The sequence below is a fragment of the Erithacus rubecula genome, assembly GCF_903797595.1.
Source record: "Erithacus rubecula genome assembly, chromosome: 4".
In the NCBI taxonomy this organism is placed as follows: Eukaryota; Metazoa; Chordata; class Aves; order Passeriformes; family Muscicapidae; genus Erithacus; species Erithacus rubecula.
In genome coordinates, this window is record NC_136686.1 from 4,969,526 (window position 1) to 4,993,992 (window position 24,467).

Here is a 24,467-nt window from a genome sequence, read left to right on the forward strand (position 1 = left end):
TTTACTTGCCTTGCTTGTATTCCTTTAGTGAATTTGGTTGTATCACTCACTCCACGGTGGTGTTTCCTTGGTGGGATGTGATTCTAAAGCCTCTGATCTGGGTAGATGGTGTTAGCAGGCATATAAAATAAAGGCTGTAGTCACTCTAAAATGTAGTTGCCTTCCCACTGGATAGGCAAACTCTGGCATGTAATCCCATGAGATTCAAGGAGGACAAAGTCCTAAAAAGTGGTAAATTGCAGGATCAAAATATTTTGTGGGAATCAAATTGAGCTGGTGAAAAGCCACATGGAGTGCACATTTTTGCAACAAATTGAAATAAGATTTAAATCTCCACTGAGTTATTTGTTGCACTGGAATGCTACTGCAAAAATCAGATTGTTTTTCTTTCTATAAACCTGGGGAAACCATGAGTCAAAGGAATGGGATTTGTGGTGAGGCCAGTGGGAAGAAATGAGTCCATTGTCCAGAGTTTGCTTCCTCAGCCTGTGGCCAGGAGGGCAGGATGCTCAACCTCTCCCTCTCCCACATCTGCTTGTGGATGCCTGCTGTGAAGTGACCAAGCTTCTGTGTGATGTGTTTGACCTGACCTCTCCTCCACTGCCATCCAGCAAGTCTTCTCCTGAATTTCCAGCCCTTTTTCATCCCTGGGGAGAGCTAAGAGACCCTGAAGAATGAAGAAGGGGCATTTGGGCAGACATAGTGGGAAAACACCATCATAAAGCAAATTACACTGCCAAACCAAAAGAAAAATAAAAGGGGGAAAAAATCCGCAAAATACAAACTTCAAGATAAAATGAAAAGGGAGAAGGAAAAAAACTTAAAAGGGAAAAACAAATGTTGCTAAAATGAAGAAACAGAGGGGCAAAAATAAACAGAAACAAATAGGAAAAATTGAGGAGTGGAAACTCCTAAGGAGTTACTGAGGAGTAGAAACACCTGTGACTGCCCAATGAGTTTGGGTGTTATAAAAGAGTGGGTTAGGTGGCCCTCCCAGTTGGAGTTGGGCTGGGGGTCCAGAGTCTGCTGGTTGTGCTGTGAGGAGGTAAGTGTCAGAGACAGACAAGGTAAGAAGATGTTGTGTGAGGGACAGACAGGGTTAGGTGCCTGGAAAAGGGACAGGTTGGAGTTTAGCCAGTCATGCAGAGGGGAGAGAAGGGGTCAGTGCTGTGTGAAGCTGCCTGTGAAGGGTTAGAGTTGTCAGAAAGTAGTTCACTGAAAGAAGGCATGAAAAGCTTCCTAATAAAGGACTGGTGGTGATGCCAGTCCATCTGAGCATAATTACTGTGACATAATTAATTACTGCTACAGGGAGAACATCAGGTTGGTGCCCTGCTGGGCTCCAGGGGCACTGTGAGGAAGGACATCCCTCAGCAGTAGTGGCATTCAATCAACACCTGCTAGGATTGCAAATTAAGGTGAGTAAAGCTTAAGTGTTTACACTGAGGTAAGAAAAAACACTGAGTTTTGCTGCAACCTGCTAAAAGAGTTGATGCAAAGAAGAAAACAATAAAAGGGAAAATGTCTGTCTCCTTAAATGCCTGTCCTTCTGCGGAAATGATGTGGTGCTAGCTTGGTCTTGCTATTGAGTTTTCTTTATAAATAAACTGAGTTGTTATTTGAGCTCTTGCAAAATGCAACATGCAGAAACTGCAAGAAGAATTAGGCCAGAGCAGTGAAGGAGAGAGGGAAAGGTCAGCAGAGTGGCTGCGTTTGGCTCCTCAGGTTACTCAGGAAGCCTTCTTAGAGCAAAAGCTCTGGTTCATCTGACAGAGGACACACAAGCATCCATGAGGAGCCATAGATTGACCTTTCTGATGAGGGTTTTCAGAACTTGAGCAAAGCTGTAAGTGGGATATAACAGATGAAATCAGCATTGTCATCCAGCACGCTTCAAACAAAAATTTATCTCAATTTTTCCAGCTTCCTCACATTGTCTCTGAGGGGAGAACTCATCATAGTCTGCAGCTTCCTCATGAGGGGAAGAGGAGGGGCAGGGCCTGTGTGACAGGGACAGGACCTAGGGAATGGCTGCAGCTGTGTCAGGACAGGGTTAGGGTGGATATCAGGGAAAGGCTCTTCCCCAGAGGGTGTTGGGCACTGAAGGGAAAGGTCCCAGCCCCAGAGCTCCAGAGGGTTTGGATAATGCTGCCAGACGGGGACGGGGCGGGCGATGCGGGAATGGGGCCGGTGATCCAGGGAAAGCGGGGGCTGCCTGTGGGCACGGCCGCCAGGGGGCGCCCGCGCACCGCGCCCTCCCTCAGAGCGCCCCATCCATCAGTCCCGGGAACCCCGCGCTGGGAAAGGAGCATTCCCGGGGCTCCCACGGCTCGCTCAGAACCAGCTTAAAAACAATTTAAAACATTCCCGAAAGTCGCTTTGCCATGAATGAAATTCTAAGAGCTGTGTTCTCCAGCAGACGAAATTTGAGGCAGCACAATCTCTGTGTGGGATTTGCCAGGGTTGTGCTTCCCTTCAGGCCAGCGCATCCCTCAGAGGAGCGTTACGTAGGCACAGAAGTGCAATGGCACAGAACTGAAGAAATTCAGCCAAGGCTTCTGCTGAGTGTGTTTGTAAGCACAAGGAGCAAGATCAGATCCCAAATGATAAATGAAAAGGGAAACTTAATCTAGTAGGTAAGCCACGAGGCTCTAAGTCAGAAGGCACAGGCTTTCCAAGCCGTTTCCTCACAAAGCCAAGCTGGGAGATTTTAAAGTCCCTCTGGAACTTTGCCTGAAGGGCTGTCACTTTCCAAAAGGACCTGTATGAAAACACGCGCTTACGAGAGATGTTAACAATGTCAGCTCATGTTTGAGTTTTGATCCTCTAAAGCAACTGAGACACAGCAGGAGTTTTATCACGGCAGCAAAACATTTTAGTGTCATTTTTAATGGTGATACAATAGAAAAAGGTCAGAGCTGATTCAGTTGGCACTGGCTTGTTTACAGGTGAGACTGTCACTGTGTCACCCCATGAAAACATCCATCAGTTCTGAAATCTGTGGAGGAGAAGCACTGCAGAACTTTGAGGTTTACTCCATCCTGTGAAAGGAAGATAAAATAGAGATATAAAATAAAATGAGATGCATTAAGTGTTCAATTTTGCATTTGCTTTAAATAGCCATCAAATGAAACAAATTATACTTCAGTCTTCATTTAGAATGTGTTTGGTGTTAAAGTGCAAGCCAGTTTCAAACTGAGATCAGACCTCTGGGCAACCCAGAAGAATTTCTCTGATTTTTAGGTAGCATTTATTCGATCTGGTTGGGAAATTCTGAAGGAAATACACCAACTAATATTTTGTCTGTAAGCCATAAAACTTCAGTTTTTCTGAGGGGAAAAGGATGTGTTCCACTCACTTCTTGTGTTACTTTGTCCATATTACCAGCAGGCAAAATGGTTACTCAGAGAAGCTGCGGCTGCCCCTGGATCCTTGGAAGTGTCCAAACCCAGGCTGGACAGGACTTGGAGCAGCCTGGGACAGCAGAAGATGAACTGGATGATCTTTAAGGTCTCTTCCAAGACAGGACACCCTGTGACTCTGTGGGGTCTGCAGAACAAGATCAGTGTGGTCCCAGCTGGATGTGGATGCTGACACCTCACACTGCTGTGCCTTGGAAACTCCTGCTTTAAACTATTCCTTGGAACTGGCTCACTTTTGCTGATGGCTACTCCGAGGTGTGATTTGGCTGCCCAGACTTAACTGACTGGTGAGTAATGCCCTTTATCCATCTATATATAAATATCAGTGTCCTGAGCAAAGCACTGCTGCCAACCAGTGTTAACTGAGCTGATGTAACCACACTATCACACATTCTGTGTCCTTCGAAGGGGCAAACTCTGTCTGTTGGCAGGTCCCGGTGTGGAGGAGCGCACTCAGTGCAGGGATATGGACATCTGAGACTCTGGCAAGGGAAACCTGGAATTGAGCCAGTAAGGAAACCTGGCCCGACTATGGGTGTGGGGGATATAGCTGGGAAGGGGCTGCGGGTGTCAGTCAAAGTGGCTCCGGGATGCTTAGCCCAGGAAGTTTCCTTAACGCCAGCGTCGTGAGACGCCGCGAAACCCAGTTTTAAGGTGAAAACCTCCTGAATGCAATCGTACATTGAAAATGCGGAACGATTAGGGTGCAGAATTCCAGGTATCAACCTCACACTGCCCACGCCCACCATGAGCCCTGTCCCCAGGCGATTAAATGCCACCAGGGCCGGTGACTCCGCCTGAACGCTGCACAAGCCTTCGGGAGAGGAATTTCTTCCCCATGTCCAACCCAAGTATCCCGCGTGAGGCCGTTCCCTCTCGTCCTGTCGCTTGTGGCGTGGGAGCAGGGCCAGCTGTCCCGTACCATCAGGGAGCCATAAACCCTTCCCAGATCCTCCTTTCCTGCCGGGAGCCGCCTCCGGTGACGCCAGAACGGGACGCCGGGCGGGGGCATGACGTCACGGCGAGGCGCGCGGCGCCGCAGTGCGGGCAGTGGGGCGCGCGCTCACCTGCGCGCATCTGGGCATATCCACCCTCACCTGCGCGCATCTGGACACACCTACACACGGCTGCGGTCACCTGCGCGCACCTGAGCTGCCCGGCGCCATGGTTCGGTTCGGGCTGACGGTCGTGCGGCAGTGAGTACCGCCCGCGCATCCCCGTCGCGGCACGGCACCCTCCTGGGTCGCGGGCAGCGGGAGGGGGAAGCTGTGAACATTTCTCCCGTGAAATGTTAAAGAATTGGTGGTTGGTGACTCGGGTGGAATTCCAGAGGTGACTTTTTCTCCCGCTCTATTGGCAGAGGTCTGTAGCTGACTGGACTAAGTAGCTGCTTCAGCTTCCTGCAGATGTCAGGAGAGAACCCTTTAATTTGTAGGAAAGCTGAGCTTTTTTTGGTCCTTCACTATAAGCCCCAGGGCAGCAGGCGAGGTGGGGATTCTGCCCCTCTGCCCCGCTCTGCTGAGACCCCCCTGCAGGGCTGCACCCAGCCTGGGACAGCACAGGAAGGACAGGGAGCTGCTGGAGCCAGGGGACACCAAGGGATCAGAGGGATGGAGCAGCTCTGCTGGGAGGAAAGGCTGAGGGAACTGGGATTGTTCAGCCTGGAGAGGGGAAGGCTTTGGGGTGACCTCAAAGATGGAGGGAGGCTCTTTGCAAGGGCCTGGGGTGACAGGACAAGGGGGAATGGCTTCACACTGACAGGGGAGGTCTAGATTGGCTGTCAGGTAAAAAAATATTCCCTGTGAGGGTGGGGAGGCCTGGCACAGGTTGCCCAGAGCCCTGGAAGTGTTGAAGACCAGGCTGAATGGGGCTCTGAGCAACCTGGGATACTGTCAGATGTCCCTGCTTGTGGCAGGGGGTTGGAATGAGATGATCTTTAAGGTCTTTCCCAACTCAGATTGTTCCATGAGTCTATGATTTCTTCTGCTCTGACTTCCTAGCCTCTCTTCCCGGTGTGCAGCTCTGCTGCTGCTGCCTTTGATAATCTCTGGAACTGGTTCCCTGTAAAGTTCAGAGAATCAGCTGCCAACACTTGTGCTTGTCAAAAGAGGGCTCCAGAGTCTTCCTGCAGCTGTGTTCTCTCCAACCCGGAGGTGTAGCTGTCACAGATAAATTGTGCTGCATTTATGATAAATTTTAGAAATCAGTTCTCTTACTTTCATTCGAGATGGCTTTGTCTCATGAAAAAACTGGCAGCATGATTGAAAATGGTTTCTTATTGTTATAAAATCTTTGCATGCATCATTTTGAAAGGAGTTTGTGCTGCACTGTCTCATTTTTTACATTCAGGTGCCGCTGTCTCTTGTTGGTATTTAATACAACAGTGTTTTTGAAAATACACTAAAATGATGACAATTTTTTTTGTTGTTTACGATCTCTTTCAGTGGAGAAACAAGATACAACAAAGACAAGATATTGCAAGGTGAGTAAGAGTTATTCTGTTGACTGGTTAGAGATGGGAGTCGTGGTGAAATCCTGTCACCAACTACTCACATGTTATTAAGCAATAACACTGTAAACCTTAGAGGCTTTGTGTGAGTCAGGACATGGCTTTAATAACATTACAGAAGATTTCAAGTCACTCTCCACAGAATGTTAACAGATGCTGATGTGTTTTGTGTTTTAACAAGAGTATTAGAAGAGTTTCCTTTTCTACATGGGGAAGAAAGTGTTGCATGTAGTCAAATAAAATGGTAGCAGCACCTTTAACTAAGGACTCCATAGCACTGTGTTAAATCCCTGTAATATGAAGTTTGGGGAAAGGAGCTGCAGAAGATGGATAAAGATCCTGACATGAAGGAGGCTGTTACTTTGAGAAGGGTGTCTGTTACTTGCAATAAAAACCTGCAGTAGGGCAAGGGAGAATGAAAAGTAAAGGTTGTTTAAAAGCTTGAATTGTTCAATCCCAGCTCTTTCTAGGAAGGCAGTCTTGATTAGACACATTTGGAATTGACTTCACCTTAGTGGCTGCTGGCTTGTACACCCAGAACTGAACACACTGAGCTGCCTGGATGTCTGCTGTAGAAAAATCAAGGGTGGGATTGTATTGAGTAAATGAGCTTTCTACAATACTTCATGTTGTGAAGGAGAATTGTGCTTCCAGATTTCCCTCCCTTTGTGCATTGCTATTTACAGTTCTGGCAACATGGATTTGTACACATAATAAAATGCGTAAAGAATGTTTCCCTACTTTACTTGCTTAGAAATATTGATGATGACTTTTGAATTCTGAGCTCCTTGGGTCAAATGCTGTGTAGTGAGTTCCTCTCCAGTGTGGGGGGAAGCTTCTGTTTGTGAGCCAGCCTCTTCTGTTTTGAGATGTGTAAGGCCTTTACCAGTGCACTGGGGTCAGATGTCTCACATGTCTGAATTGCAGATGAGGTGCTCAAAACTCATGTTCTGGACTTCTGCTGTCCTGTCTTTTGCTGTTGGATTGTGTATTTTCTGAGTGAAAATAATTTATTTTCTTTTTTCTGAATGTGATGGGAATTTCACTCTCTCTGCTCTGGCTTCCTGCAGAGCTAGAATAGGTAAAAGTGGTGGGTATAGCAATCTGTTGCATGTTTGTCCCTCCACCACAGTTCTGGATTCTCTTGTGGACTCTGAGCTGTGGCAGGAGCACACCTGTTCAACTCAGGTTGGATTTCCAAAGTGCTGCTTCTCAAACACTGTCCTAGAGCTCAGTGACCAGTTATTCTCACAGACTTTCTGGCTGCTGCTTTCCAACTGGGTTTGTTCCAGCTTGCATGAGCATTACTGTCAGTGTGTGAAGTGGAGAGGAAGAGACCACAGCAAATTGTTTGCATCTCATTCTCTCAGTGGCATTGTCCTCTTTGTTATTTGCATTTAACAAATCTGTTTATGAAGTTTCAGCTGTGAGATACCTCTTGCAGGAACCTGACCAGTGACCCTTTAAAAATGGTCACGTCTATTAAATGTAGGTCTCTGTTCTATGTTTAAATTTGTCAAAGCTATAGATTGATGTAATTGCCATTGATAATGATCCTTCTGTCTTCCTAGACTTCACTCCTTTTTATCATTAAATTCGTGTGACTGAGTTTAGGGAAGACTAGAGGAACAGTGACTTTTCCTAATGATTTGCTTTACTAATGGAGAAAGCAATAAGGAAATTGCCCAGTCATAAGAAAATCTGACATGCCTGGTCAGCTGCTAAATGGTCTAAAATTTGAATATCTTAATGTTGTGGGGCTTTTATTTTTGTAGGTCAAGGAGTGGATGAGCCACTCTCTGCAACTGGTTTCAGGCAAGCAGATGCTGCTGGTTTATTTCTCAGTAATGTGAAGTTTACCCATGTCTTTTCAAGTGACCTCCTTCGAGCAAAGCAGGTAAGTGCTTCTTGAGGCAACAACTGGCTTCTGGTGTTTATTTGCCAGATTTTGCTGTGGTGACACAAAAATAATGCAGTGACAGAGCTAAAAGCTGCCCCTGGATCCCTGGAAGTGTCCAAGGCCAATCTGGATGAGTCTCTTAGCAACCTGGGATAGTGGAAGCTGTTCCTGCATGTGGCAGGAGGTTGGAATTGGATTATCTCTAAGGTCCCTTCCAACCCAAACTAGTCTAAGATTCCATGATTTGCCATTATTTTATATGGGCGTTGTTCTTGCTGAAGGAGTAATGCAGACTTCAAGATAGCAATAGCTGCCTGAGTCACTTCCTTGGTGTGTGAATGGCAGTGATGATATTTTGAAACATGAAGAGTGCTTTCTAACTTTCATTAGAGTGTCTGTGCAGTGTGTCTGCCTTATGGAAATTGATTTGTTTTTTTTTTTTTTCTTATATTAGAGACAGCCTTTTCCATGAGGAGCACTGAGTATTGCATTCTCCTAATGTGAAAGACCAGGATTTTTATTTTGCATACAGGAATTGTTTTGCCATGTGTTTGACAAGCTATCCACATGTTGGGAAAGCTTTCTCAAAGATGTGTAAAGCTCGTTTCCATGTGTTTGGAACTCCCTTTCTTGGCAGCTGCAGTTCTGTGAAGGGCCTGTTACTACACTGTCACTTCACAGCTCAAGTATGGAAGGAATGTACAAGTTCTGTTGCAAAAGAGGAAATTCCTGCATATAATCATACAAATAACTGTGCTGTGCATGCACACAAGGAAGTGGATTCAATGCTATCTTTATTTCTGCATTATTCTTTGACAGAAGGTTTAAGTTCCAAGGCCAGATTTGTCCTAAACAGTATGTTAAATGTGCCAGTAGTACAACAAGGCTGTTTATTTGTGCCAGAATCCAAGGATCATTTTCAAAATCAGCTATTTAAATGTCAGGTTGATTGGGTGTGGATGTTTGCACAGCCCAAACTGTCTGTGAAGCCAATGCAGCCTTCACACTTGGGTGCTTTTTTGAGCCACGGACATGCTCCTTTGTCACCTGTTCCAGGTGACTCTGCCTGGGCAGGGTGATCTCCAGAGGTCCCTTCCAGCCCTAAGGATTGGCTGTGGCAGCCAGACAGGTGTCGATGTTTTTTCAGTTGGATTAACTGAGCACTTTTGGGGAACACAGCTGTGAGTCTGGCCCATGTGCTACATGAAAAGATTGTGTGAACATGATTGCTCTGTGTTCTACTCAAGAGAAGGTGAGGCTCTTATCCCAGTAAACCCTGCTGCCCACCTCTCACAGGTGCTGTGTTTTTGGCTGTTCTGGACTTTGAATTGGGAAGGAACTGCCAGAACATTGCAGCTTTCCTGTTTTTAAGGCCTGGCCTGGGCCATCTATCCAATTCTGCCAGACTGGTAGCTGAAAAACTTCCTATTTTTTGTTTTGGGTTGTTAGATGCTGCTGATGGGATTCACCTTGGCTGTGGTGGTGTAAGTTGGTGTTTCTGTGCTCTGTCCAGTTGATGTGACTGTATATTCACTTTCTAGACTGCTGCTGGCATTCTAGGGAAAAACAGGTTTTGCAAAGATTTGGAAATCAAGTACGATGCAAGACTGCGAGAGAGAGTAAGTGCCAAAAGAATTTGTTATCAAATATTGAACAATTTGAAAATGTAACTTCCTGCTGATGGCTATCTTGGCTTATTGAATGGTAGATTTAGCAGTGGAGAGTGCTGTTTGATATGTTTTTAATCACTGGAAACTGAACTATGCACATCAGGGGCAATAAATTGTTTGCAGAATGGTGAAGCAGAGCCAAAATTAAGTGAGCAATGTTGCAACTAGGCTGCTTTAATGATTTAAATAAGGTAAGATTTAGTCTTTAAAGGGCAGCACATGATTGTAGCATTTCCTGTTTGAATCTTTTTTTTCACTCCAATTTCAGTTCTTCCCTTGAAATTGGCAAGGCCTTATTATTTACTTTTAATTGTGAAGGTACTTGTGTGGTTTTGTTTCCTTTTTTTAATGTCTTTTTCAAAAAATCTGAAATTAAGTCTGAAGACTTCATAGATCTTTAGAGAAAATAGTGGTTTCTTTCATGTGAGAAATAATTCCCTGTAGCCTTTCTGCAAGCAAGAAGAAAATGGGGTTTAGCCTCATTTGAAGGGCTAGGTACAGAAGCACTTGCACTGTGACTTCAGGCACAAAGACACTTGGATTGTACACTGGGGATGAGTGTCAGTGGAAGAAAAGAATCTCCATGCAAAGACCACACTGCAGGTCATGTTTTGAAAGTTCATGCTGTAAATGAGATGCTGCTCTTAGTGTATTTGTCTACTGAGCATATATATATATATATATCTGCTGTTTAGAAGGATATGTATATTAAGATATTTCCTTGCCCAAAATTGGGATAAACTGTAAAAGGAATCCAAGAAACCAAAGCTGTGAAGAGCTGTTTGCAGCCTCTGGAAGGGGCACAGGAGACCTGACACATTCTGCCAAACCCCCTGCTTCCCTTACAGAAATATGGTGTTGCAGAAGGAAGGCCTTTGGCTGACCTCAAGGCTATGGCAAAGGATGCTGGAGAGCAATGTCCTTCATTCACACCTCCTGGAGGAGAAACACTGGATGAAGTATGGTATTTATTTACTTATTTATTTACTGACTTACCAACACACAGACTTACTTGTGCCCTGCTTTCTAGGTTTTTTTTATCAGTGCAAATGCAGGTATTGGGAGCTTCCTACTGAGAGCTCAGCCCAACCAGAAATATTTTCTAAGTTGAAAAATGCTGCTTGGTCTGATAAGAGTGGCTGCCAGGTGGGGAATCTCTTTATAGCTAAAATATTGGTTTTGAGACTGACTCCTCATGAAGCTCTGGCTCACAGGAGGATGATAGCAATTGCTCTCTGGAGGGCAGAGGAGTTTGCACAGGAGTCAGTAACTGTGGTAGTTTGTATAGATTGGAAAATCAAAACCACTACATTAACTTACATTGGCTTCTGAGCCTTGTCTGTGAGAAATCTTTGTCTTTTAAGTGAATTGGTTACATGTCAGGTTTCTGAAAGGCCAAATCTGTGCTTGTTTCACAACAATCCCTTTGTTCTTCACAACATTCCCTTCTGGCCTTTCCCTGCAGGTGAGAGAGCGTGCGAGGGATTTTTTTCAATTCCTGTGTCAGCTGGCTGTTGAGTTGGAGCAGAAGGGGCACGACAAGCCTGGTGCCCCAGGCAGGAGCTCAGGAACATCTGGAGAACAGTTTCTTTTCCCCTGGGCAAACCACTGCAGTGAGGCAGAGCCCATCTCTGAGAGCAGCGGATCTTCCACCCTATTAGATGCCAATATTTTGGTGGTGAGCCATGGAGCCTACATGAGGAACTGGATTGGCTATTTTGTTTCAGATCTCCACTGTACCTTACCAGCAAATTTAAGCAAGTCTCAGCTGTCTTCTGTCAGTCCCAATACTGGAGTCAGTCATTTCATTATAAAACTTGAAAACGGGAGTTTGTTAAACCCCAAAATCACATGTGTCTGTCTCAACCAAGACTCACACTTAGTGGATGTGGGAGCTGAATGTGTAGCTTCAAAAGTATTTTAAGAGTCTCTCTGGGGCAAAGTGGGATTAGTTCACAATTTTGCTAAGCTTGGGAAAAGTATCTGTAGTAATTACTGGGATTGACTGGAATTGCTGACCCTAAATTGCAAAAAGGAAGACGTGCAACTGCTTGCCATATTAAATACCACAATTTGCATGGTCCTAGTGCCCAGTATAAATTGGCAGTAGCAAAATAAAACAAATATTGTCTGTTATCAGAAACATAATACTTGCAGTCACTTGCATATCTGCTCCTACAGCACATATTTCAAACAACTCCTTTGCATTACTCCATAATTATTTTGGTTAACTCCAAATGAAAGGGTTGAGGAGAGGAGTGGTACCTCAAAGGTGAGCTATATTGTGTTCTTGTTTTATTACAAAATTCTATATTGTAATATGAAACATACATGTTGTCTTAAAATAAATTTTTGAATGCGTAGTAGAACCTAGGAAGGAGCATTGCCCAGTGGGAAAGGTTTGGTGCAGAGCCAGGAGATGTGGCTCTGACACTGAATATCTGTGAGACTCTGGGCAAGTCTCCTTTCCATTTGTAAAGTGGGAATGTTGATAAACCTACCTCACCAGGAGTATTTCCTAAGAAATTGTTCAGGTTGTTGAGATCTCTGTTGAAGAGCACTGTACACAAACACAGAATATTTATTTTTAGCTGTGAGCAGGATAAGGAACCTTGTATGCATGAAGTAATGGTCTCTTTTCTGGAAAAGGAACTTTCTCTCTCGGGTGAGTTGTACTTGACTGGGATCCTTCTGTCAGCTGCAGTCATGGACTTGATTGTATGAATATTTTTGCCTAGAATGAGGCAAGTTTGATTGTTTGGTGATTGTTGGTGTTAACACTGCATTCTTTCCCCACTGGGGTGTTTGTGGCATTACAGTGTGAGGTTATCTGGTTTGTTATTTATAAGATTCACATATTTTTTTCTTCATTTGCATATTTTAAACCTGTTTAAAAAATAAAAAATTAAAGGCTTCTGAATAGAACTCCCATTTCATCTGTATTTCTTTTGAGGTAAAAATCTTCCTTAATATATTGCCCTGGGAAGCTTTGCTCAGATCACATAACTTCCTTTTTTCCTTCCTGGCGTGTTACTGTGAAAAAGACACTTAGGGCTGGTGTTGTTTAAATGTGTCCATAGCTCTTTTTCAGTCATAAAATAATTCCTTCTCAATATACTGAAGGAAATAAGCCTTCACAGGAAGCTAAAATGGGAATATGACTTTTGCATGGACTCCTCAAGCTCTTTATGAAATGCACCTTCCTAGAAAGCTCCTCAATACTAAATTCTTGATCACAGCCAATGAAGATAGAAAAGCTTTAATCATGAATTCTGACAGAGTTAATGGTGGGAGAATGGAGCAGGAGTTTGTTCTGGCTTTGCCTGTCCCTGGTAGAGCCAATTCATTTCAGGCAGGCCACTGGCATAGCAGGGAATTCTCCTGTCAGTGCTTTAAACTGGTGAAACTCCCTGGAACTGCCACATCCTGAATTTTGGCAGCATTCCATCAATTCTTGGAGCCAGACTAACGGAGTTGAAAATGCAAGAGGGTGAATGGAGACATGATGTGTTTTTCTCCCTAAGTCTGTCATTTCAAAGATTTCAAAACACACTAGTGATTGGGTGCTTCTCACTTAAAAAGGTTTCTTTTTCTTTCTTGCCTGCACTCAAGCAGTTAATTAATGTTTTGTTCTTGTTGATGATGCCATAACTTAGGAGAAGATCTACATCATTAAGTGCTCACATAGGGCAAGCAGATATGGTGCCTAACAAAGAAAAATACCAAAGGGTGAAACTGCTCAGGTTTCTAAGCAGCTCCTATCTTGATGTCACATTTTTTCAGTGAAAATGCATCACAATCTCCCAACTCAGACTTTGTAAAGCACACTAAAATGCTGCAAACACATCTTGCAGTGGCCAAGGGAATACAAGCAGTCAAGAGTGTCCTGCAGTTTCCCACATGTGCTTTTTCCCTCAGTATCTACTCTTGACATTGCTGGAGACAGGGCACCAGCCTAGGTGGCTTATAGCCTACTCTAAAATAGTTGCACTTATTATTTCTCCTTTGTCAGATATCAGTTTCTCTCTGCATTAAAAAGTCACTAATTTTGGAAGTTTTTGAAGCTCATTCTAGAAGTTGTTTTCTTTAGGTCTGTGTATAGTACTCCTCCTTTTTTTTCCATCAACACTGAGACTAAATATTTTCTTGGTCAAGTGACTCTTGTGCATTTGTACACTTTATTGGGATCATGGGAAAGGAGAGCTGCAGCAATAGGTGGGTCTATTAAGAATAGCAACAGAACATAAGTATTTGAAGGATTAGTCAGTGGTGGCAATGGATTCTGGTTCCACCAACATCATCTCCTCGTGGGTTTGCCTTTCCTCGAGCAACTGTCGGGCAGAGAGCTCTGGTAGTATCACAGTTTCCTTCCTCTAAAGCCAAGATAATTTCTCTGTTGAAGACTGTTGTCCAGACATAGCCCTGCCTTTGCAAAAGGAAGAGGTTTTCCCCCTTTTTTTCTTTAATTTAGAACAGAATTTAAATCAGATGCATTCTCTATTTGAGCTTTTGGCTGCCTCAGATCTACAGCCCACATGCCTGGACTTAAAATATGTCAGATTTCTCCCAGATGTGTCCTGCTTTTGAGGGCTTTGGCCATGAGCCTCAGGTTTTTGGATCTGTGAGCTGCTTCTCTGGTATCTTATGGATGGCAGAGCCACTGTGGGGGATCTATGTGTGTGTGGTGGCTTCAGTGCCATTCAGGAGGGTCTCCTGTGTGACAGACAGCCCTGGGTTTCTTGGTGTGCTGGGACTCCATGTGGCAGTGGATTACCTACCTGAGTGCCAGAGGGTGGCAGCAGGGCTCCTGAGGGTAAGGCACAGGAGGATACTGGGATAAAATCCAGGAATCTTGAGCAGGCAGTTAATGGTCACCAAAGGACTGCACCTCAGGTCCAGGCAGAACTTGTTTGAGTGTAATAATCTTTCCTTCTGATGCCCAGTTGTGTCATCCAGCCATAGATGAGTGGGAGCAGCAGGGTGGTGCACCAGACTTGACTGTAACAAGTCCTGAATGTATTTTGGAAGAGCTGGCTATTGAATAGTGAATTTACTGAATTTAAAAACTGAGGTAGAAAAAAAGGGCAGGAATCACAGAATTAGCTTTAGAGTTGTGGAATATTCTTAGTTGGAAGGGACCCACAAGAATCATTGAGTTCAGTCCCTGGCCCTGTATGGGGCAGTCCCAGGAATCACACAACTTAATTCTACTTCTCCAAAGTAATTTAAATAATGGTTAATGCAACAAATTCTGAAGGAGAAAGTAATTACAGACAAGAGAGTTAAATGAAACCTGGAATCTAATTAAATGAGTTTTTACCATAAGTAGCTCACAGTAGAATAAATGGGTAGTTCTTTGAAGTAACTAATGTATAGGCAAGGGAAAGGTGAAATACAATCTAGTTAAATTTTAATTGAATGCTTAATTCCACAATGGAAACAATCAGCTCAGCTGCAAAAGATAAATGTTGCTTTGGAGAAAAAAGATGGTGAAGAAGGTATGCAAGGAATTAATGGGCATAGCAGTAGTAATGTCCAAGGTCAAGCACTGGGCTGGAGTAAAGCTTCTATTTAAGTCCATTTGGAAGGCATTTTTTTTGTAATGACTTGAATAAAAATACAGAAATGTGGAAATATTAGTGAGAAGGCATCATCAGTAACTATATGGGGCAGAATAGCATGTAGAGGAGGAAATGATGAACTTTCAATCTTACAACTGCTTGAGTCTTCACAGAATGGGTCAGGCCAGACCCTGACAGTGGCACATGTGGTGCCACCTCCCTGCTCCAGCAGGGCCATCTCAGAACACAGGGTGCAGGATTGTGTCCAGAGGAGTCTGGAATATCCCCTGTGAGGAGACCCTACAGCCTCTCTAGATAACCTCTTCAGTGCTCAGTCACTTCACAGGACAGAAGTTGTGCCTCCTGTCCAGTTGGAACCCCTGGGCTCAGTCCCTGCCTGTTCCTCTGGTGCCATTGCTGGGCCCCCAGAGCAGAGCCTGGGCCCTGCTCTGACCCTCCCTGCAGAGGCTTTTAATTTACCAAGAGTCTTTTATCCTGAGGTCTTTGAGCCAGGTTCACAAATAATTCCCAGCAGGACTGAACTGATAGACCTGTGGTTTTCCATTGCTTGTAAAAGACATTTTCCAATAGAGGTTAAAATCCCTTCATGGTCTGTCTAGACCTACTAAGACACTGTTTTTCTCATCATCTTTCACAGAACTTTTCTATTTGGGATGCACGAAACACCTAGGAAGCTGAAATCTGTGAGGCTGGAAGTCACAGGGCACAGCAGCAGATGTTTTCAAACACTGCTGCTACCATTTATTTGTTCACTCAAGTACTTCTGGAAGGGGGAACTTGAACAGACAAGGCAGAATCCACCATTTGGAGAGAATGGAAAAGTTTATTGGTGCTTTTATAAAAGGAAATGGTCTCTACAATACATTATTATAAATACTTATAAATATTCTGTGGGGTTTAAGACCCACTCAAATAAATAAATAAATACTGTGACATAAATAAGTAATGCTTTCTTACTAGCTGGTGATTGCTAGCATCTCCATTGAAGAATAAATTCTTTTAAGTTTTGATACACAGTTGCCTATAGTTAAAAATACTGTTTTTGATGGAAAATCCACTGGGTATTGAGTCTTAGCTTACTTATCTCATGGCTTCTGATAGAGTGAGGAGCCCTTCTTACTGTTTTCTAGTGTAGGAATATAGAGAATATAGATTAACCCCACCACTATTTCCCATCATAATTGAATGTGGACAGAGCTTTTAATAGTTCCAGTTGTTGTGGGGCAGAGTTGTTGTGTGCCTCAGAGTCCTAGTGAGGAGCTCTGTTGAGTTTCTTACAGTTAATGCAAAATGTAAACTTTGCTGGTGTATTTGAAGTCCACAGCTCTCAAGGAACAAAAGCCAAGAGTAATGGTATAGGAATCAAGTAAAGATATAAAACTAGAACATAAATAAAATCACACCTCTCCACTGTATAGACAGCAAGTTAAAAAGTCTTGCTGTATTTTGAATAAGCAATAAAAAGCACAGCTGTCAGCCTGCCTGCAATTCCCTTAGTTCCTTTGAATCATTCTTTTCCTTCAGAAATTAATCAAAAACCACAATAACTTTAGAAAAAGAAATTCCAAGGGATGGGGCTCTTGAAATAATCCTGATAATTTGGCGTGTCCTGTGCTCCTATTTATTTTTAGGAATGTCTCTATGTAGAAAAACTATTCTAAGAGCACAATCAGGACCTATGACATTTCCAACATAATGAGTTGGATGTGGTAGATAAAGAGATTTTGTGTATATACAAATATGGGAGGGAAAAAAGATTTTTTAAAAAGCTATCAGCAATCCTGCTGCTGTGCTAAATCCAGAAAAAAATTAAATGAAAGCAAGAAGCACAGGGGCTTCTTACTTTGATTTTGTTACACTGATGTTACTCCAGTGGCTTCAGTGAACTTCTTCCTGAGAAAGGGAAAAAGAACAGCATCCAACCTAATGTTTTTTGTATGTTGCTGTGAGAACACTGCAGAGCAGTGTACCACTTCAAATTGTTGTCAGGCTGATAAATACTCTAAATAAACAGAGCATAAGAATTTGTGTTTTGACATGCAAGAAAACCCCTGCAAAATAGAAACCTCAAATCTCTGCCAGAGTGGATTTTGTGCTGCTCATCAGTGTCTTGCATGTGATTTCTTCAAAGTTCATCAAGAATAGCTTTTTCAAAGTCAACTTCCCCAAAGCATAAACCAATCTAGGGAAAAGGTTTTGTCACCCTTAGAGATCTCCTGATTAAAAGTAATTTTACTCCTACAAGTACAAAGTATCTGATACCTGCTCAGAACTACATACCAACATGGATGCTAATTGGATATTCCATTTCTAAATACAAACCTTATTTTCACTCATTAGATGAGTCTTCCTTTTAGTCTAAATGTTAATTATTTGATCCTTATAAAGCTTTTTTTTTTATTATTTTCCCCTGTAGAGTTCAGTATTATGCAAAACAAACCATCCTGTTTAATACACTATTGGTTATTATTAATCCTGGTATTTCTCTCTGAGTTGGAAATATGCAAAACTAATAAACTTTATTTCTATATTGGGATGCTAGAATTTAGTAAATGGAGAACTGTGATAGAGAATCACTTGAGAGGCAGTGAGAATGTCCTCTTTTTTTCAAAACCTCAGCTTGGATTGCTCCTTTTCCACAGGACCCTTTATTGCCATCCTGTTGTCCTGTCAGGTCCTCCAGTTTTCCATGTCTGCTGTTCCTATGATAGCAGAGTTGGCCTTTTTTTGACCCATATGGGTGAAGAGAGAATGAAGCTCCAACTTAAAAGCTAAAAATGACGAATCACAGAATGGGTTGGAAGAGACCTTAAGGCTCATTAACTCCAATGGGACATCCTACACCAGACCAGGCTGCTCAGAGCCCCATCCAAGCTGGCCTTGGACACTTCCAGCTTCTCTGGGCAGCCTGTGCCAGGACCTCCCCTTCCTCACAGAGACCAATTTCTTTCTGATACCCTGTCAGTGTGAAGCCATTGTCCTGTCTCTGCAGTTTCTGATGAAGAGCTCCTCTCCAGCTCCCTTCTAGCCCCTTCAGATACTGGATACATGACACATATGGTAATTTTCATATAATAAAATAAGGTACCGCCTGGCAGTTTGTCTGCTGTGCTTGGACAGGATGGTGCTATGCTGGAATTTTGGATGCTCCAGGTCTCTACATCAGTATCATGACATCAGTTTCCCATTTCATACAAGGGATTTCTTTTTTTTTGTTTGTTTTCCTCATTGATGCAAACCTGGTTCAGACCCCAAAAGGTTTTGGGTTGTGTTATTCTTTTCAAAAATGGATCTTCTTTTCAGTAGAGTTCAAGCTGGAAAAATCCAGCTTGTACTTACAGATGGCAGTTTACTGACTAAACAAGATTTGAAGCTAAGGAATTTTTCCCAATGTCTCCTAGGTTTTTAAGAGGCACTTTGGCATTCAGGCTGAGTGTGACAGACAGCTTCTTTTGCCCCTGTCTTCACCTGGCGAGTGCAGGAGCTGCAGTTATCTGGTGATGTAGAAGCGGGGGCTGGGGTACCTCCTGGCCTCCATCATAGCGTGGGGATCATCAGGGTTCACCACGTCGTTCTGGTTGATCCTCACGGGCTCCCTGGGCATGTGGGGAAAGTCTGCTGGCTGCTGCTGCTGGGAGCCAAACCCCGGCGTCTTCCTCTGCGGCACCAGGATCTGGTGAGGATCTACCGGATCAACGTCTGCGCTCCTGGTGTGTCTGTGGGGCTCGGGCGTGTTGAACCGGAACAGAGGGATCTCATTCCTTCTGGACAAAAACTGGGAGTATGGTGGGGGGTTCACACCGGGGGAGAAGGCTTGTTTAACTCTGCCTAAGCTCACCAAGAAGTGGTGTGTGGGAGATTGGTACACATCGTACCCATTTTCCAGTGTCCTGTGGTTGAACACACAGTCCTCTTGGCTGAAGTAATGCTGAGGGGAAAAAAATAGGACACCTGTGAGCAGAGGAGTCTGGTGAATTACAAACACTGGTTAAAGAGGGAAAGAGGGATGAGATCTTGCAGCAGGTGCTTTTCTTTTTTTTTCTAATCTCCCAGGTCTGTGTCTGACCCAAATGTAGATCAGAGATGCATGTCCATGCTTTCAGCAAAGGAATTCTGATGGTAAACCCTGTTTTCTCCCACCTATGGCTCTGCTACAGATTGGTCACTCACTGGATTCCATTTCATCTTCATTTACTCAGGCAGGATCTCAGATGATTTTTGTCAGCTCTACAACTTAATACAATCAAAGGAGAGAGCAAAGTTTCACCTAAGTGTCAGATCTCTAACACTTCCCCCTCCACCTGCAGCTACACAGGTTTGCCCTGACTGGGGAAATGGGCACCACAGCAGCAGAATGCACTGGCCATTCAGACTCAAGGCTTAGGAAAGGTCACTCACCGAGCCAAATAGGTTTCCTTTCATATCCATACACAGGTAGCGTCCACTCTTGACACCTGTGATTATTACTGAGCCAGCACCCTCAGACTTGATCATCAGGGCACCTGTTCAGAACAACAAAAACATGAAATTCAAGATCCATATCTGCACTGCATTTACAGATCCACAGATGCTCTGTCTGGAAGTGACCTCTGGGAGTCCAAACCAACCTCCCACATGACCTGGAACTGTTGCTCACCCTAAATCAGATTTCTGTGGCTTTGGAAAACTCCCAGGATGGAGGGCATCTTATGTGGCGCTAACCTCCCAAATACATTTTTTTCCCCTCTGAAATCCCAAATCGTGGTCTGAGGACATTGTCCTCAGTTCTGTCATTGCCCACATCCAGGGGAAGTTTGTCCTCTCATCTTTGTGACTACCCTGTGGTATTTTTTCAGTGGTGCCCAGCAATGGCACTAGAAGAACAGGCAGGAACTGATGCCCAGAAAGTTTCACCTGAACGTGAGGCAGAACTGTCCTGTGCAGTGACTGAGCCCTGAACAGATTGTCCAGAGAAGGTGTGGAGTCTTCTCTCTGGGGATATTCCAGAACCATCTGGATACAATCCTGTGCCCTGTGCTCTGGGATGGCCTTGCTGGAGCAGGGAGGTGGGACCAGGTGACCCCCTGTGGTGCCTTCCAACCTCAACCAGTCTGTGATTCTGTGATTACATTGCCCTTAACATCCTTTTTGCTGGACTAAAACCACAACAGATCATGATCAAAGCCCCCTGAAAACCCTGTGCCAGACCAGCTCCACCTTCTACTCATCCAACTGGGGTTGCTGTAGTGCTTCAAGAGCAATGTCACTGGTGCCAGGTAAAGTGGGAATAACAACTTCCCTTGATCTGCTCCTTGCATTTGATTCAGTGTTGCTTTGTCCCAACCTGGAGATCTGTGCACGCTTGGGCCATGTCACCCTGGTGCTGAACTTGGCACTTCCCATTGGCTGGTGGCTCAGTGACAGCAGATCAGACTCTCTCCCTCTCAATACCCCTTTTATAGTCTGAATTCCATCTTTCCTGCTCCACCATTCCAAATCCTGTTATGCTTGTTTCATGGCAGATATGGGAAAACGTGGTATTTTGCTGTCTGTTGTTATCTAAAATCCCACACTGGTTCTTGACAACATATCTAAAACAAGTTTTATAAAATCTTTAAGCATGTAGGAAGAATAACAAGGCAGTGCCAGCATTTCTGAGAGTGTTTCATTATCAATTCCTTAAAAAATCCTTTTTCCTTATTAAGTAAATTATAACTTTAAAAAACATCCTTATTGACTTATGTAAAAGCTTTGTTAATCTTAGATTTTTAACTGAGTGTATAAAATAGATGTAATAGTAATAGTAATAATAGCAATAACAACAGCAACAACAACAACCTGATTTCATGATGCGTAGCTAGTTGCGATTTGAATCCTGCTAAGAGAAAAGTATTTTTGAAATGCCATAAAAGAACCCTAAGTCTTAAAGCCCCTCACATTTATCTACTAACTAAAGAGTTTGGGCCAGTTAATTAGCAAAGGAAGAAGAAAAAACTTTTCTCTGTCAAAGTAGAATAATAAAAAAATATAATAAATTATATAATAAAATAAGTAATAAAATAAACTGTGAAGACACAATTTGAGAACCTTTTAGTGATACTAGGGTGTAGTTTCTTCTCATGAGCCCCAAAGGCTCAACAATTCTTTTATGCCAGTCTGGTCTTTCATAATTTTCCCCTTTTTAACTGACCGTTGCATGCCCATGTTCTGTGCACATTGGAATAAGTTTTAGTAGTTTTCAGCCCTCCACCCCAAAATGCAGAATTTATGGATGCCATCAGTTTTCCACCACTGCTCTGGTGAGTTCCCTCAGTGCACTTTCTTTGGTAGCACCACCAGTGGGAAGTAGCTGTTTGGGGAACATCGTTACCAACTTCTAATAGGAACTTCCACAAGAAATGGGGGTAAAATCATGAAGTGAAGGATAATTCAGGTGGTTTTTCCTTGCAGGGTATTAGAGGAACCATAGGACTTCAGTTGTCCTAGACAAGGAATGAAATTCCCTATCAACTAGATTTCTTTGGAGCGATTTTATTTCTTAAACAAAAGCAGAATTATAATGATGTGTGGTGTCCATCCCATGGCTGCACTCACCTGTCTACCTGCCTAATGAGAAGAGGGGATGTAAAAATGTCATTGTCCCTGCCCTGCTCCCATGGAGCTCCACAGGAAGCCACTTACTGTAGATGGTTTGGTGAGGAGCGCCATCGATGTAGCCATCAGCGTTGATCTGGAGGTGGAAGCTGCTCCTCTCCGTGTCGGTGTAGAGGTGCATCAGGTGGTCTCCATTGCCCCAGCTGGGACTCAGCAGTGGAGAGGAGTTGGGAAAGGCGAGGGAAGCCTTCAGGCTGCAGAGCAGCAGGAGCAGGGAGCTGCAGGGAATGCCCTGGGGAATGGCTCGCCGCTCCATGGTGGGTCAGCGTCTGCTCCTCGCCTCCCCTCGTGCCTGAAGTGTCGCTCCTCAGACAGGATCCCTTCTTCTCTGCAGAGGCTTATAAAGGTCAGCAACATGACATCACACAGGAAAACCTTCTCCACATCCTTGAGTTTTGGCACAGCAACATTTTAAGTGTCCCGAAACCTCAAGGGAAGGATCTCTGGCTAAGGTGTGTGGGGGAAAAATGTAAGGTTTCTAAAGACAGCTCACGAAAGCTAATCATATGTTCAAATGTTATCTACAACCCTGTGACATCTGAAAGCTTCCCACGCCCCTACTGTTGGATCAGGAAGGGCAATCCACTGCACTTGAACTGAAGGGAATGACCCTTCGGACCTGAATTATCTTTCATTTTTGCCAGACGTGTTTATTCAGACGCCCACCTCCCCTCACCGTTTCCAAGCTGCATTCTGATTTAGTGGAAACATCAAATACAGCTAAAATTCTGTTGTAAATGTACCAAAAGTTAATATTAAGTTGTCCTGAACCTGATCCCCCTTCATTATGGTCTGAGTTCCACACCAAGCCTGTTGGGCTGATACTTGTGTCACTCTATTTAAGTGAAGGGAACTTGATGTGAGCAGAGCCTACTTCAAATAAACTGTCCCTTTTATTTCACCTGTTTCCTTCTGAGTCACATAAATAATCTAAAGTTGGCCAAAACCAGCTGAAAATAATCTGTAAAACATTTAAATGCTGTATGCTTGCTCCTGCATTGCACATGTAGTTGGCAGTTTGTAAAAAATGTTTCAGGATACAAGACCTGCTTTCTCAGGTGTCCTGCCAATGTTGTGGGTCTTTACAAATAAATTTTCTGATAAAAAAGGTGGTTCCATTTACTACCTGAAAATGCTGTACTAATGGGACACTGTATGTGGGTGAATCAATGATAGGAGTGATAGGTTCCAAAACCAGACTGTCTTAAGGTTTCTTTCAAAATTTAATATAAACTTCACAAAAGTACCAAACAATAAATAAATTTTTCTTTAATGAAACCTGAGAATTTTAACTGTAGAATGTTAGGTTCAGTTTCAATCTCTAGCTGGACACAGCATGAAAAATTTTTAGTTTCATTACCAAGTTGTGGAGCTGTACCATGAGCATATAATGGATTGATAACATTAATGGATTGATACAGCTGTAACCCACTGCAAAAGTGAATCTGATTTTGGTTTTTTTATTGTTTAAAATTAGAAAAACCTGCCAAATTCTGGTGCCACATCTGTGTAAATCCAGAGACTTGCGTCAGAGTATATTCACCTGTGTAAATGACAGCAATTTTAGCCAAAGTGTATAAGGGTCAGATCTTAAACTGAGCAGGCTGACAAAGCTGGCTGCACTGAAAGACAATTCAGGCCTCAGATTTACTGACAATAACATCTGAAATGCTTTAAATTAAAATGTATCTTGGAAGGGAAGGAATGTTATTTTTTCTTCTCTCTTTTTTTTTTTTTTTTTTTTTTTTTTTTTTTTTTTTTTTTTTTTTTTTTTTAAGAAATATTTCTATTTACTGTTGAAATTATCCACCCATATTTTTATTTTTCACTCTGGTGTTAGAACAAATGTTGGGGTTTTTTGTTTGGTTAGTTGGCTGGTTGTTCTAGTTTTTTTCTTTGTCCTCATGATTAGACTCTTATGGAAATATGGATATTGATACCTCAGTTGCAGAAGTGTCTTACAGAGGCACTGTACCCTCTTGGAATATTCTGCTGTTTTTCTGGTTTGATGTTTCATATTTACCATGACATTTTGCTGTGCTTGCCAGCATGCACTGATCTGATCTTTCTCCAGTGCCTTGGTGGCACAGAACACATTCTCAGATGTTTGAAAAATTTATTCAGCCTCATTTAAACACATGCCAGTTGTGAGCATTTGTTTCTCTTTTTATAATAGTCAGAAAAGCAAAGATTACTTTTACAAGCATAAATTGTTTGGCATTTTCTGAAGTTTCCCACAGGATCAGGAAAACTTCAGGCTTTACTGAATTTTGTTTAATCTGCTGGGTTAAAGTAAATTTATTAAGTCCCTGCTTGTGAGAATGATAACACAAATTCTGCTTTTTCATGGACTTTTTGCTTTAAACCTATAAATACCCAGTACATGTGGTTTGTTGTGGATTTTTGGTTTGGTTTTGTTTTTTTTTTTTTTACAGCCCATGTCTTTTATTTCAGGCTGATCCATTTATTCTTTCTGTGGGTATTTCACTTATCCTCTACCCATTCAGCAGTTGATGGGGTAGCCTGGTGTATGAAAGCTGCTTTACTCCTTCAGCCAAGTCTGTTACAATAGAAGTGATGACAACCTTTCTTGTTTTGCATGCTATACATCAGCAATAACAATATTTCTGCAATTTTTACAACAGGAGTTGCTATTAATTTTTCAGATTTCTATATGGCTCTGTGGTGTTTGATGAATTGAGATGGCTTTTCTCAGTTCTCAGCTAAGAAATTGCTGATAATTAAAAGAAA

The 24,467-nt window shown here is 43.1% G+C and overlaps 3 protein-coding genes across 3 annotated transcripts in view; 2 read left to right on the forward strand and 1 right to left on the reverse strand.

The window, feature by feature from the left end:
• The window catches only part of RAD51AP1 (RAD51 associated protein 1), a 193,932-nt gene that overhangs the window by 116,065 nt on the left and 53,400 nt on the right, over positions 1–24,467 (forward strand). The gene's annotated exons all lie outside the window — the stretch shown is intronic.
• TIGAR (TP53 induced glycolysis regulatory phosphatase) lies at positions 4,259–12,426 on the forward strand. The gene is made up of 6 exons (XM_079304262.1): positions 4,259–4,618; positions 5,867–5,904; positions 7,707–7,828; positions 9,373–9,450; positions 10,350–10,460; positions 10,967–12,426. Exons 1-6 carry the CDS (start codon positions 4,587–4,589, stop codon positions 11,423–11,425), a joined length of 840 nt encoding a protein of 279 aa, XP_079160388.1. The 5' UTR covers positions 4,259–4,586; the 3' UTR covers positions 11,426–12,426.
• On the reverse strand, positions 18,062–22,513 carry FGF23 (fibroblast growth factor 23). Its single transcript, XM_079304614.1, has 3 exons — positions 21,744–22,513; positions 19,482–19,585; positions 18,062–19,011 (listed from the first exon to the last, which is right to left on the reverse strand). The coding sequence occupies exons 1-3, from the start codon at positions 21,970–21,972 to the stop codon at positions 18,574–18,576; spliced, it is 771 nt and encodes a 256-aa protein (XP_079160740.1). The 5' UTR covers positions 21,973–22,513; the 3' UTR covers positions 18,062–18,573.

Excerpts from the sequence above, each read along its gene's own strand:
- FGF23 (XM_079304614.1), bottom strand. The coding sequence starts at position 21,972 with ATGGAGCGGCGAGCCATTCCCCAGGGCATTCCCTGCAGCTCCCTGCTC. Across the intron at positions 19,586-21,743 it reads TCCTCACCAAACCATCTACA|GTGCCCTGATGATCAAGTCT; the intron begins GTAAGTGGCTTC and ends TGTTCTGAACAG. Across the intron at positions 19,012-19,481 it reads AAGGAAACCTATTTGGCTCG|CATTACTTCAGCCAAGAGGA; the intron begins GTGAGTGACCTT and ends TTTTCCCCTCAG.
- TIGAR (XM_079304262.1), top strand. The coding sequence starts at position 4,587 with ATGGTTCGGTTCGGGCTGACGGTCGTGCGGCA. Across the intron at positions 7,829-9,372 it reads ACCTCCTTCGAGCAAAGCAG|ACTGCTGCTGGCATTCTAGG; the intron begins GTAAGTGCTTCT and ends TTCACTTTCTAG. Across the intron at positions 9,451-10,349 it reads ATGCAAGACTGCGAGAGAGA|AAATATGGTGTTGCAGAAGG; the intron begins GTAAGTGCCAAA and ends CTTCCCTTACAG.